At 37.8% G+C, this 12,094-nt stretch overlaps 1 protein-coding gene across 1 annotated transcript in view; it reads left to right on the top strand.

The window, feature by feature from the left end:
* The window catches only part of FBXL2 (F-box and leucine-rich repeat protein 2), a 54,387-nt gene that overhangs the window by 20,165 nt on the left and 22,128 nt on the right, over positions 1 to 12,094 (top strand). The window contains exons 3-4 of the mRNA XM_010582786.1: positions 10,134 to 10,188; positions 11,696 to 11,770. Coding sequence (XP_010581088.1) covers positions 10,134 to 10,188; positions 11,696 to 11,770 — 130 coding nt within the window. The remainder of the gene's footprint in view (positions 1 to 10,133; positions 10,189 to 11,695; positions 11,771 to 12,094) is intronic.

Consider the following 12,094-nt stretch of genomic DNA (forward strand, 5'->3'; position numbering starts at 1 on the left):
TGACCTTTTTTTACACTGCTACATGTATTGTTTGTCTGCTTATGAAATTCTTACCAAGATCAGTTCCAGCTGTAAGTTTATATTTTTCAGTTCTTTGTCTCACCAGTCAGTGCTTTGAACACATTTTCTGCTGCCTTTGTATGAGATGCTGAACATTTGCAAATGATTATATGATCAATTAAGTTTGGCCATTTGAAATTGGAGTAGGTAGCTGCCATCCTCTATTTAATATGTTTAAGTGATTTGGTTTTGTTCACAAACAAATGCAAAAGTAAGCTTAAAATGGAATGTTTTGGGCAGAGATGTTTCAGATGGAATTCCTTTAAAAATGTGAGTGAGACTCTAAGAACACAAGCAGAAAATCGCACACTGGTGCCCTTGTATACTGTGTTAATGAGGAAGAGGAATATGGGAATGGAAGATTATTTTTTTTGTCAAGGTGCTGAGTAAGATTTGTGAATTTTGAAAAGGAAATATTCTTTAATGTTTCTGCTTGAACAATTGGGACTTCCTTATAAATGGAGTGCTTCAGCATTACCTCGTTAGATATTATTTCTCAGTAAGAACATGCTTGTGACAAAGGATTAGTCATACTGGAACAAACAAAAGTAAATAACAAGCATTTGGAGCGGGAGTAACAGCTAAAGGGGATATAGCAATGACTTATACAACTCTTGGAATCATACCTTACCATTTATTTTGTTTCATTTTGTTTTTCTTTTATTTGCTATTAAGTTTCTCTTTAGAATCTGTTCTTTAACTAATGAAGACTTAATTCCATTTAGAGCTTTATTACCTTGAAACTGGAGTCTTATTTAAATTCAGTTTCTTGATTAAGAAATTATCAAAGCCAAATGTTCCGAAGTATGAGTGATATAAAGAAGTCATGCTTTTTATATGGAGCTTTGGGAGGCAGAGGGGAAAATGTTCTTCCTCATTCAGTGCAAAAAGTGCCATCAGAGTAAAAAGGCAGTTCAAAAGATACTCTTTAACTTCCTACAAAAAAAAATATTTTTTTCATTTTGTTGAATATTGATGCTAAACAGTTTAAACAACAATACCAAATACTTACACTTTTTTTTGTCTGTAACTCTAGAAGTATTTATGGACGAGGTGAGTTTTCTTATCTGTGTCTTCCTGATGCAGACACAGGTATCAGGAGGAGAAGCCTTTTGTTCAAGGTCATCCTCCAGGCCAGTAGTAGAGCTACAAGTTGGATCAAGTCTACCAAACCCTAGTCCAGCAACTAACCAAGGTTTCCATAACCTTTATGGCTGTAGCAGTCATCGTTTATGGAGCATCCCTAGGCTGTATATCATCAGCACATCATGTTATTTTTCTACATCTCCTCCAAGTCACTAGTGTGCAGGGTGGGTATAGTTGATTTTTGGCTGTTTGGTGCCCAAACTATATAATCCCTTCACTTGTAGGGAGAAAATGGACTGTAGGATAGTTGGAATGGCCAGCAGGTTGGATTGGGAGTGTGGGCTGCAAGTTAAACCACTCTGAACTAATCATTAGGCTAACTGCTTTTATTTAATAAGATGTGTTATAGTTGCAAAATTTGTACTTCATAAAATCACTTCATAAAATAAAATTTATATTCAAAAAATTATAGAATAGGTGAGGTAGGAATTGAACTCTGGAGATCTTCTAGTCCAACTCCCCTGCTGAAAGCAGGGTCATCTGGAGCAGGGTTGTTCTTGGCATTGTCCAGTTGAGTTTTGAATATCTCAAAGCGTAGAGGCTTGATAAACTCTGGTCAACCTGGTCTGGTGTTTGACAACACTCCCAGAAAAAAAAAAAAAGTTTTTCTTTTAAGTGGAATTTCTCATATTTCAGTTTGTGCCTATTGCTTCTTTTCTGTCACTGGACACTACTGGGAAGAGTTTGCCATCTTTACTCCCTCCCGTCAGATATTTATATGCACTATTAAGATCCCCCCTCAAACTACCTCTTTTGAGGCATGTTTGACACGGTGCTCACCAGAACCACCAAGTCCTTTTCTGCAAAGCTGCTTTTGAGTCAGGTGGCCCCCAGCCTGTATGGGTGCATGAGGTATCCTCCCCAGGCTGTGTCTCCTCTCATGGATTCCTGCCTGTCCATAAGTAGTAGTTCATATCTCATTTATCAAATGCTTTTCTATAAATTGGAAATCTTCAGCTGAGACTCATTTTTTCCTTATAGAATTCTGTTGGTTGATTGCCCCCCCCCCCCCCCCCCCAAAAAAAAAAGCCTGTGCTCTAAATAAGAGCATCTATAGCTAATACTTTGATAAAAATCCTGCTAATAAAGCTAGGGAATCATATGAGCTACAACATGCAGGCTTCTAGAAATTACAGAATAATGTTACTCATGCAGCACTTACAAGAAGTGATTAAACTGGACAATCCATGGAGCTTTAAAGTTAGAAATCTGGATCATCCCCCTCTACAAATATTCCAGTTTTAGGAAAGCATGAAGGATGTTGTGGAGATGTTAATGTGCATGAAAGACGAGTGTAGGGGTGTTGGGAGTCCTCTTAGTTTGTTACCACTTCATTTCTAGGTAAAGCACGTGACTTGCCTCATCATTTTGTTTGAAAGATACTATTTGGTCTTTAATGAATATTGTGTTTGGAAAGGAGAAAGATGATTTTTATTTAAAAAAAAAAAAAAAGACAAATAGCAAAGAAAGGATTCCGAAACTTTCTACTTCAGCTTCCCTTTTGGAAGCACTCCAGTGAGATTCCTAACTAGTATTATTAAAGACTTAATGATGTTAAATGTTAAGATTCTTTTTTTAATAACAGTTGTTACAGTTTTTCTTCTTAAGATTCTTGTGTCTTGCCATTATATGAATCAGGATAACCAATGCAATGGGCGATTCCTTAAAATTGTTAGGTTACCAGCTATTTTGAGTGAAACAGCTAAGCAAGGATGCTGAAACAGATTGTAGCATGCATCTGACTTTTTGTGAAACGTTAGATAAAATCTGTTTCATGGCTTGAACTTTTCTTGGGTGCTTACTATATTTAGGTTTTGTGTTCTATTCTTTTACTCAACTTCTAAAAGGTTACAAAAATATGACCTTTTAAGTTGCATTATGCATCCATAATATCTAAGTAGCTACAAAACAAAAATGCAACAGGGATACATTCATGTGCTGTCTTCTGGATTTCATTTTCAGACTAAAGTTACTTTATGATTTGCATAATGTAGTTGTATCAGCTACATAATTGACCCTGCAAAAGAAATTACCATGTAATGTAGTTGCTGTATATCTGTATGTTTGACGGTAAATTAAACAGGACTGGCCCTTCTTGAATTTATTGTTGGGCATTTTGTTTCAGATACGAAGAGAATTAGGTACTGAAAATATTGCTGTTTTGTTACATACGGTCATACTTTTACAAATAAGTAAAATTTATTTTTTTAAGGAGCGAGTAATATGATCCACTTGTCTTGCGAGTAATGTGTAGGCCATAAAAAGTTAGATGCTGTGCTATAACTATAAAATGAATCCAGCAGAGCTGATTGTTTGTAGAGAAAGCTGACTTCTGTTTCAACTGAAAATAGATGTTAGGCATGCTGTAGACAGCCTGTTCTTTTGCAATTGCTAATACTTATGTAAGGACTGTGTAGTAGTATGCATCTTGGCAAAAGAAAAGGAGGTTTGGCTTGTAAAGAAGTGTTTTTTGGTGCCACGTTTGTTATTGAAAGACTTGCTGTGTAGATCTGTTGAGAAAGGCATCTTAGCTCGAGTAGTTTACAAGTGGAAATTGTAGGAGTAAAAGTTACTGGAAAGTTTTGGAGTGTCTCACAGTTTCTAGTTTATGTGCTTTACTTCACAAAGTAGCACATCCCTAGTAAAGAGGGATTTGTTTTAATAATTGACCTGGAAAGTCAAGCATTAGATGAGTCAGTGGATGCGTGCTTCATGTAGAAATTGGTGTTTGTCAGTCTTTTGTGACATGCTCCTGAAAACGAGCCTGACAGAAATGAGCCAAAAGATACTTTTTTTTTTAATAGAAAATAGTCAGACTCCTTAAGCTTTTAATTTTACCATTTACATTTCCAAGACAAGTATTATTATGTGGTTTTATTGAATAAGGTATTACTGGAATTTTCCAATGGAGCAGGTTCCTACCTGCAAAGTAGGTGAAGTTTGGAAGTACACCAACACTAGCATTCTTAATTTAATCATATAGATAAAAATTTATGCATGCAAAATTCTACTGTTATGGATCATGGCTCTCAATTATTCAGCTTATCTGTGTGTTTTCTAGCCTGCATATTTTTATTGTAGTGTTTGTACATACTGCTGGACTACAGTTAATGGTAAGATGCCTCGTACCTCAGTAGAGTGTTTAGTAAAATGACGGACAAAGGGAGAAGAGAAACTTTCCACATATAAAGAATCATAATAATGTTTTGTATTTACTGACTATGAAGTTTTAGGAGAAATACAAGACAGCTTCTATGGTCGTTGTGAGACTTCATGACTGTGCGTTCAAAGGAAATTAGTAGTGGACTGAGAGTGGCTGATGCTTTTTTCCCCTGTCGCTTGTTAACAGAGTATGCTTGGGCATTTTTCTAGAAAATTCTGAGAAAAACCTGCTGAAAGAGGAGAATCAAATCTGTGAAAGCTGTACTTTGTCTCTCTGTGGTACCTTTTCACATGTGTAGGCTTTACTCTTCCGAATTGCATTTACATTCTATTAGCATGTAAAGGACTTTCACTGAGAGCAGGTTTGCTATGTGAGGAATTGTACAAATCACTAATGAAGTCCTATCCTTAAGAAGTTCATAGTCTAAAATGGGGAAGACATGACAAATTTGTCATGTGCTTGTTTTGTAACAACTGGATGGTGTGGTAAAGTTGAAAGGATCTTCTGAGCAGATTTTCTAGATGATGTGCTGTCTTCAGTCAGGCATTTCTCATTCTTACTATTTTGTTTTTCATTTTGATACAGTTTGTCACGATTCTTTGTGTGCAAAACCATTATAGATTTAAAAAATGTGAAAAACAGCAGTTCTGAAATAGAATTCCATTCACAAGTCGGTTATTAAAAAAACCCCTAACTTATGTTATTGCTGAAGCTTTTTAGAAATTATTGGGCATTTCTGTCATACCAAATTTGGGGGTTTGGGCCAAAAATTCCAGGAAGTCACATTATGTGTGTGTAGTACTTACTGTCTGCATTTTGTTATCCACTTGTTATCAATCCATATAGTATTGTATCAAAATACTTAAAATGAGTTATTGCCAGGCCATTACTGCAAAGCTTATTCCTTATGTGATCAAATTTGGAAGGGCCTTACAAAGGCGAGAGAGAAGCAGTTTGATTCTTGCGCAGTTTGATTTCTCACTCTGTAGGTGGTATGCTGTACAGTGTTGGGGTTTTGAGAAATAGCTGTTTCTTTCCGTGGCTCCATGGGGAGGGAAACAAAATATTAGGAGTCAGCCATCTCTGTGTTTGGAAAGACACAGGACAGTCTGTTTATAGCACACAGGAATAATGAAGCATGTGTGGAAATACATGGGAAGATGATAGAGATTGTAGATCATAACTTCTTGTAGTTGGCAGGACCATACAAATTGCTGTGAAAATGCCTTAAAAAGGTGACTTAGGAGGTTTGTGGCCCTCTTAGGTTGAGTTTTGGGTATCAAGAAAATTCCAGAAGACTAGAAGAATATGAATCCTGACTGCAACGCTTTTACCTAGGCAAGGGAGAGATGACCAGAAATCTCAGCCTCATATTCAGTATGCAGTAGAAAAACTCACTGTAGATTTGTTTGATAAAAAATTGAGAGAGAGGAATATAACTAGCAGTTGTTGTGGTTTTCTGGAAAATAAGTGATTGGGCAATATCATTCTCTGCGATTAAGCAATTGGTTGGCTTTAACAACCAAAATTACATGTTTCTACTGAGGCATTTGACTATAACATTTGACCTATTCATTTTAGAAGTAGCACTCTGTGTGTGCAGCATATTAGTGCATGTTAAAGGGATTCAGGATTGGTTAATAGTTGTTGCAGCAATTGACAGGTAGGCCTGCAGGGTTTTAATTCAATGCTTTGGAAATCACTGCTTCAGAAGTCACTGGAGATAAAAGTTATAGATGACACAAAAAGAACTGTAGTGGTAAACTACTGTGAAGACAAGGCACTCCTAAGGATGTCCGAATAACATGATAAATGGGGGGTGTGTGTTCAAACAAGATTAATTTTACAGATTAGTTTTACGTGGATAGATATACAGGACTGGGGAATACTACAGAAAGAGCTGTGGCCTGGAGTGTGTAATCCCAGAAGAGGATGTGAAGGTGAAATGGGTAAGATACTGTAAGATTCTTGTCTGATGCTGTGTCAAAAAGGCTGTTACAGTGGCCTGAAATGGCTCTGAAAATGGGGGTGGTGAAATCATACTTTATGTCTGTGTACAGTTTTGTTGATACTAATAAATTTTTTAATGCTGCTGATGTCTAGATTTGAAGAAACATGCTGGAAAAATGAAGAATGTGCAGAGAAAATGAGATTGAAAGAACTAAAGTAAAAGATTGTTGAAAAGAGGAATTAAAGATGACCTGATAAGTGGCTTTAAAACTTGATGAGAAGAAAGTACTAACTGCTAAAGCACTCTTTAATTTGGTGAAGAAAAGTAGAAAAAAGCATAAAGCTGAGAGTGAGACATTCAGCTTGGAAATAAGGCAAACATTTTAACAGGTGATTAACTAGTGGAACAAACTACCAGAGAAGGTGGTGATTTTCCATCCCTTGAAGGCTTTCAAATCAAGAATAGATCCTTTTCTGGAAGTTAGGCTTTAGCAAAATACAAGTTTACCATAAAGGAGTTGAGGAACTGTGAGCTTGTATGACCCTTTGTGCCTTTGACATGAAGCTCACGCGTGCTGCAGGTACTGTTAACGTTGAAAGATCCCCAAGGCCAAACTCATGAGGCATGTGTCTGGAGTGGTTTGTGCCTAGGGGTGAAAAGTCTTGAAGAGGTCTGTATTGGCTTTGTGGGGGAAGGTGTTGGGGGGGGGGGGGGGAGGATTACAGGGGTGGCTTCTGTAAGAAGCTGCTGGAAGCTTTCCCTGTGTCCAACAGAGCCCATACCAGCCTAAGACGGACCCACCACCAGCCAAGGCCGAGCCAATCAGCGATAGTGGTAACGCCTCTGTGATAACATTTTTAAGAAGGAAAGAAGTTGCTGGGATGGAAAACGGCAGCTGGAGAGAGGAGTAAGAACATGTAAGAGAAACAACCCTGCAGACACCAAGGTCAGTGCAGAAGGAGGGGGAGGAGGTGCTCCAGGCACCGGAGCAGAGATTCCCCTGCAGCCCGTGGTGAAGACCATGGTGAGGCAGGCTGTCCCCCTGCAGCACGTGGAGGTCCACAGTGGAGCAGATATCCACCTGCAGCCCGTGGAGGACCCCACGCCAGAGCAGGCGGGTGCCCGAAGGAGGCTGTGACCCCGTGGGAAGCCCGCGCTGGAGCAGGCTCCTGGCAGGACCTACGGATCTGTGGAGAGGGGACCCCATGGAGCAGGTTTTCTGGCAGGACTTGTGACCCCGCGGGGGACCCGCGCTGGAGCAGTGTGCTCCTGAAGGACTGCATGCCGTGGAAGAGACTCATGCTGGAGCAGTTCGTGAAGAACTGCAGCCTGTGGAAAGGACCCATGTTGGAGAAGTTTGTGGAGGACTGTCTCCCGTGGGAGGGACCCCACGCTGGACCAGGGGAAGAGTGTGATGAGTCCTCCCCCTGAGGAGGATGAAGCAGCAGAAAATAATGTGTGATGAAATGACCGTAAACCCCATTCCCTGTCCCCCTGCGCCACTGGGGGTGTTGGTAGAGAATCCGGGAGTGAAGTTGTGCCTGGGAAGAAGGGAGGAGTGGAGGGAAGGTGTTCTGAGATTTGGTTTCATTTCTCATTACCCTACTCTGGTTGATTGGTAATAAATTGAGTTAATTTTCCCCAAACTGAGTCTGTTTTGCCCGTGACGGTAATTGGTGAGTGATCTCTCCTGTCCTTATCTCGACCCACGAGCCCCTTGTTATATTTTCTCTCCCCTGTCCATCTGAGGAGGGGGGAGTGATAGAACGGCTTTGGTGGGCACCTGGCATCCAGCCAGGGTCAACCCATCACAAGAATGGAGCAAAAATAAAGGCATCTGTTCTGCATTTAGTTTTAATTTACTTTTTTAGGAGAAATCGCGCATCAATGTTAATCTCTTAACAGCAGTAAACAATCAAACGTGAAGACAGACTGCCAGACAACTCAGAGTAGTGGGGGTGTATGAAATACCCTTTCTACAACATCTTAGAATTTCTTCTGTTGTTTCTTATTTCAGCAGAACTTGATACATCACTTCTAAAGCATGTCATGTTCTTCATTTAGGCAAGAGTATTGTGTCATTAAATGGATCGTCACAACCCTTCCTTTCTTTGTTACAAGTAACACAGAAGTCTGTCTCTTGTGCTTTCGCTTCTGTAAATTTGAGATCACCTGCTGATTCCACTCATACAGTGGTACTATGAGGAAGCTTCTACAAGCCAAGAAGCTTTTGCAGCTCTTTAGCATGATCTCCACATCCTCACCCTCAGCCATTTGCCTCATGGCAGGGGGTAAAGGTGACCTCAGAAGAGGGTTCATGGTGGGTTATTGGTATAAATGCTGCTCTTGAGAGAGAACGTTTTCAGTGCTCATCTGAACAGTCCAGCAATCTTGCTGAGCACATTAAATGTGTACTTTGTGCATGAAACGCTGCTGAGTACCTTAAAGTGGGCAGACCTCAGAATGGGTGTTCAGATTACAAAATAGATGCTATCAAAATAAATGTTATCAACAGGGTTTTATAAATTGTTTCATAGCTTCTGAGAATGTCCTTCTGTTTGCATGGCTAATAGTTTTTTAAGAAAATGTATTATTGTACAGTGAAAAAGAGAAAATATTTTCCTCTGTTAATGAAATATTGGAAAACTAATATCTGAAGTAATCGTAACAGATGTCCAGAAGACTGTTTTGTTTAAGAAGTATTTCCATTAACTTACATTACATTTTTTGACTCTTGCCACAGCTAAAAATCACAGCGCTTAAGATGTGGGTATCCATTTTGAGCTCTAGCTTCAGATCTCTACTTGTAAAATAGTAAACAGAATTTTACATGATTAAATTCAGCATCTCTTACCAGTTGTTTGCTCCTCAGTGTTAACATCTCACTGTAAGATGAAATTGTTATTATTACTGTTGATTGTTTTGATGACTGAAAAAGTTCACTGGTGAGCAGGTAGCAGTTTATACGTGAATTACAGTAACATCTTTCATATATTTCATATCGTTCTCTGTAATAGAAAATGATTTTGGAATAGGATCTGTATTTTATGCTTAAGCTAATGATTTTTTTTTTTCCCTGAGGACATCCTTTGACCCAATTTCATTGTTGTTTGGAAATGGTATTTAGCAAAATGCATTTTGACAGTGAAAAATTTCTTTCAGAAAACCATTAAGAGTTGGCAGCCTTGAGGAATTGGTTCTGTGATGACAATAGTAATGCTAAATTTTCAGTTGCAGTTGTTTCTTGTAGAATGAATTAAAAAAAAGATACTGACTGTGTTAGACTTGGTAGTCACTGTGAAACCCCTTTAGACATTTGGGTCATTGTTCTATGTGTTAGTACTTAGATTCTTGAACTTGGATTTATGTATGTGTTATTTTTCCATTTCTTACTCTTCACCAGCCTCTGAAATCTTCACCTGTATTTGTGTAAGTTACTTCTTTAATTGTAGCACAATTAAAGGTATATAAGCTAGTTTCTCTGAATTAAAAAGAAGAAAAAAGAATTTGTTTCAAACTCATGCATGTTTGGGTAGTAAGGAGGAGGAAACAGAAAATAGATTTTCAGAAGAAGCACCTGCTGGTTCTAATATGTTGGTGTTGACTGTCTTTAGATGATAGCTATGATATTATTCCTTAAGTCTCAATAAACAAAATAATTTGGTAAAACACTTGTATTTAAAAAACACTTGTATTTAACTTGCTTCTTGTGTAACTGGTGTCTTTCCATAGAAGTACAGAAGTGTGAATTAATGTATTAGTCTGAATTTGAAATAAAACATTTTAATTGTTGTTCTTTTCCTTTCTTCCCAGAATATTTTCTTTCTTGGACATAGTTACTTTGTGTCGATGTGCACAGGTTTCCAAGGTATGTATTTCTGTTTGGTTTTTTTTTGTTGTTCTTTGGGATGCTATTCACTTAATTATGTGCAAATCATGGGCTTTAGGGCAATCTGCTTCCTGTAATCAAATAGTTCTCTCAGTCTCTTTGTTTATTAAAACAAATAAACAGTGGGTCCAGTTTTGCGGTCAGATGTGGACTTAGTTGCTATGTACTGGACTAATGTTTAAAGGCTATGGAAAAGATATCCAGTCGTGTATGGTCTATATCTGGAGAAAGGATTAAGCCCAGTTTGGCATGATGGCATTTGCTTTTTATAAAGCATGTGGCTGTATAACACTATTTTTCAGACGCATTTTCTGCTTAAAATTCCACGTAGTTAAGTTAATGTGCACCATGTGTTTAAGAAGTATGTCCATAGTTTGCTTGCCAAGTACAAAAGGTGTTAAGTAGCTGGACTACCAGTAGAGGGGAAAAGGTACACAGAAGATAATAGAAAGCATGTTAAGTAAGCTTTTATGTTTAGCTCATCTTGATTTTTTTTTTTCTTGAATTAAAATGAATAATATTCTGTTCCTACATCAGGTGTGTACAGTGAAGTATATTCTTATACAACATGAAAGAACTTTTTTATTTCATGCTTTTCTACCTTAATGAGGATTAGGTTTTTTGTTTGCTTGTTGTTTTTATTGGGGTCTTTTTGCTTGTTTTAATGTATAATTAAGTGCGTAACTGGTTCATTCCTATACCCATATCACTCTAACTTCAGTAAGTTTTGTGAGTCAACTAACATCAGGTTTTGTTAGAACCTTCAGCTAAAGCCTAGAAAACAGTGGAAGAAAACCGAAGTGATTGAATAAGTTGTATTTTTCTCTCAGAACTACCTGTCAGTTGAATGTGGTATTCCTTTTTCTGTTTTTCTGAGCATATTTGTGTTTCTCTGGTGCTTTTATTTTGTTTTACTTTGAACAATTATTGCTTTGACATTGAAGGACAAATTCTCAAACACGTACATTTAACTTAGCATGTGTAAAGGAAAGGCCTGATCCTAACAGTGGAAAGTCAGCAGTTTTCTGAAAGGTTGCTGTTCCTCTCAGAATAGTAACTAGTGAGGTTGAAGAACTGTGGTTTTATTGGAAAGAATCTCATTTGCAGCTACTTTTCTCCATATAGATCTAGCAAAAGTAACTTATTAGACAAATTTACAAAAGCTTTTTAAAAAATGGATGGTTAAATCTTGCTGCATCCATGTACATACTTTATGTTTAATTTCTTCCTTTCCTGCATGTTTTATGAATTAGCCTTTGAAGTGCAATCCATTCAGGAGATTTGAGATTCATTTCCACAAATTCTGTGTTTTTAAGTAGTTGGTACTGTATGACTACTAATATCTACAGTTATATTTCTTTTTTAAAAATGCTACCTGAAATTGTATATTTTGTTATATTTGAGTTTGTTATGTTTGAATTGCTGAGAGGAAAATGAAGGGAGCAGGCAGTGGAGGTAATAAATAAACTGTATTTGTTTTCTGTAGGCATGGAATGTTTTAGCTCTGGATGGAAGCAATTGGCAAAGAATAGACCTCTTTAACTTTCAAACGGATATAGAGGTTAGTGTCTTTGGGGTTGGTTTTTTTTCATTCCTATGGTGATGTTTAAGAGCATAGCCCATTTTGAGTATCCCATAGACTGTGCTTGCGTTCACACGTTTTAAAGACTAAAGTTCAAGATGATAATACGGAGAAGGAACAAACATAAAAGAACTCTGTATTTGCCTTTCTTACACCGGATGAATATTTCAGTTTTGGTTGCCAGCTATGTCTCGGATAATTTGCATATATCATATATATACAGGGATCTAGAAGTTCAAAGCTGCTTATTTCCAGAAAGTAAAGGTATAAATGGTGCCTCGGAATCACTTTCATGATCAAGAG

Source organism: Haliaeetus leucocephalus, unplaced genomic scaffold, assembly GCF_000737465.1.
Source record: "Haliaeetus leucocephalus isolate CR32 unplaced genomic scaffold, Haliaeetus_leucocephalus-4.0 Scaffold83, whole genome shotgun sequence".
Classification (NCBI taxonomy): domain Eukaryota; kingdom Metazoa; phylum Chordata; class Aves; order Accipitriformes; family Accipitridae; genus Haliaeetus; species Haliaeetus leucocephalus.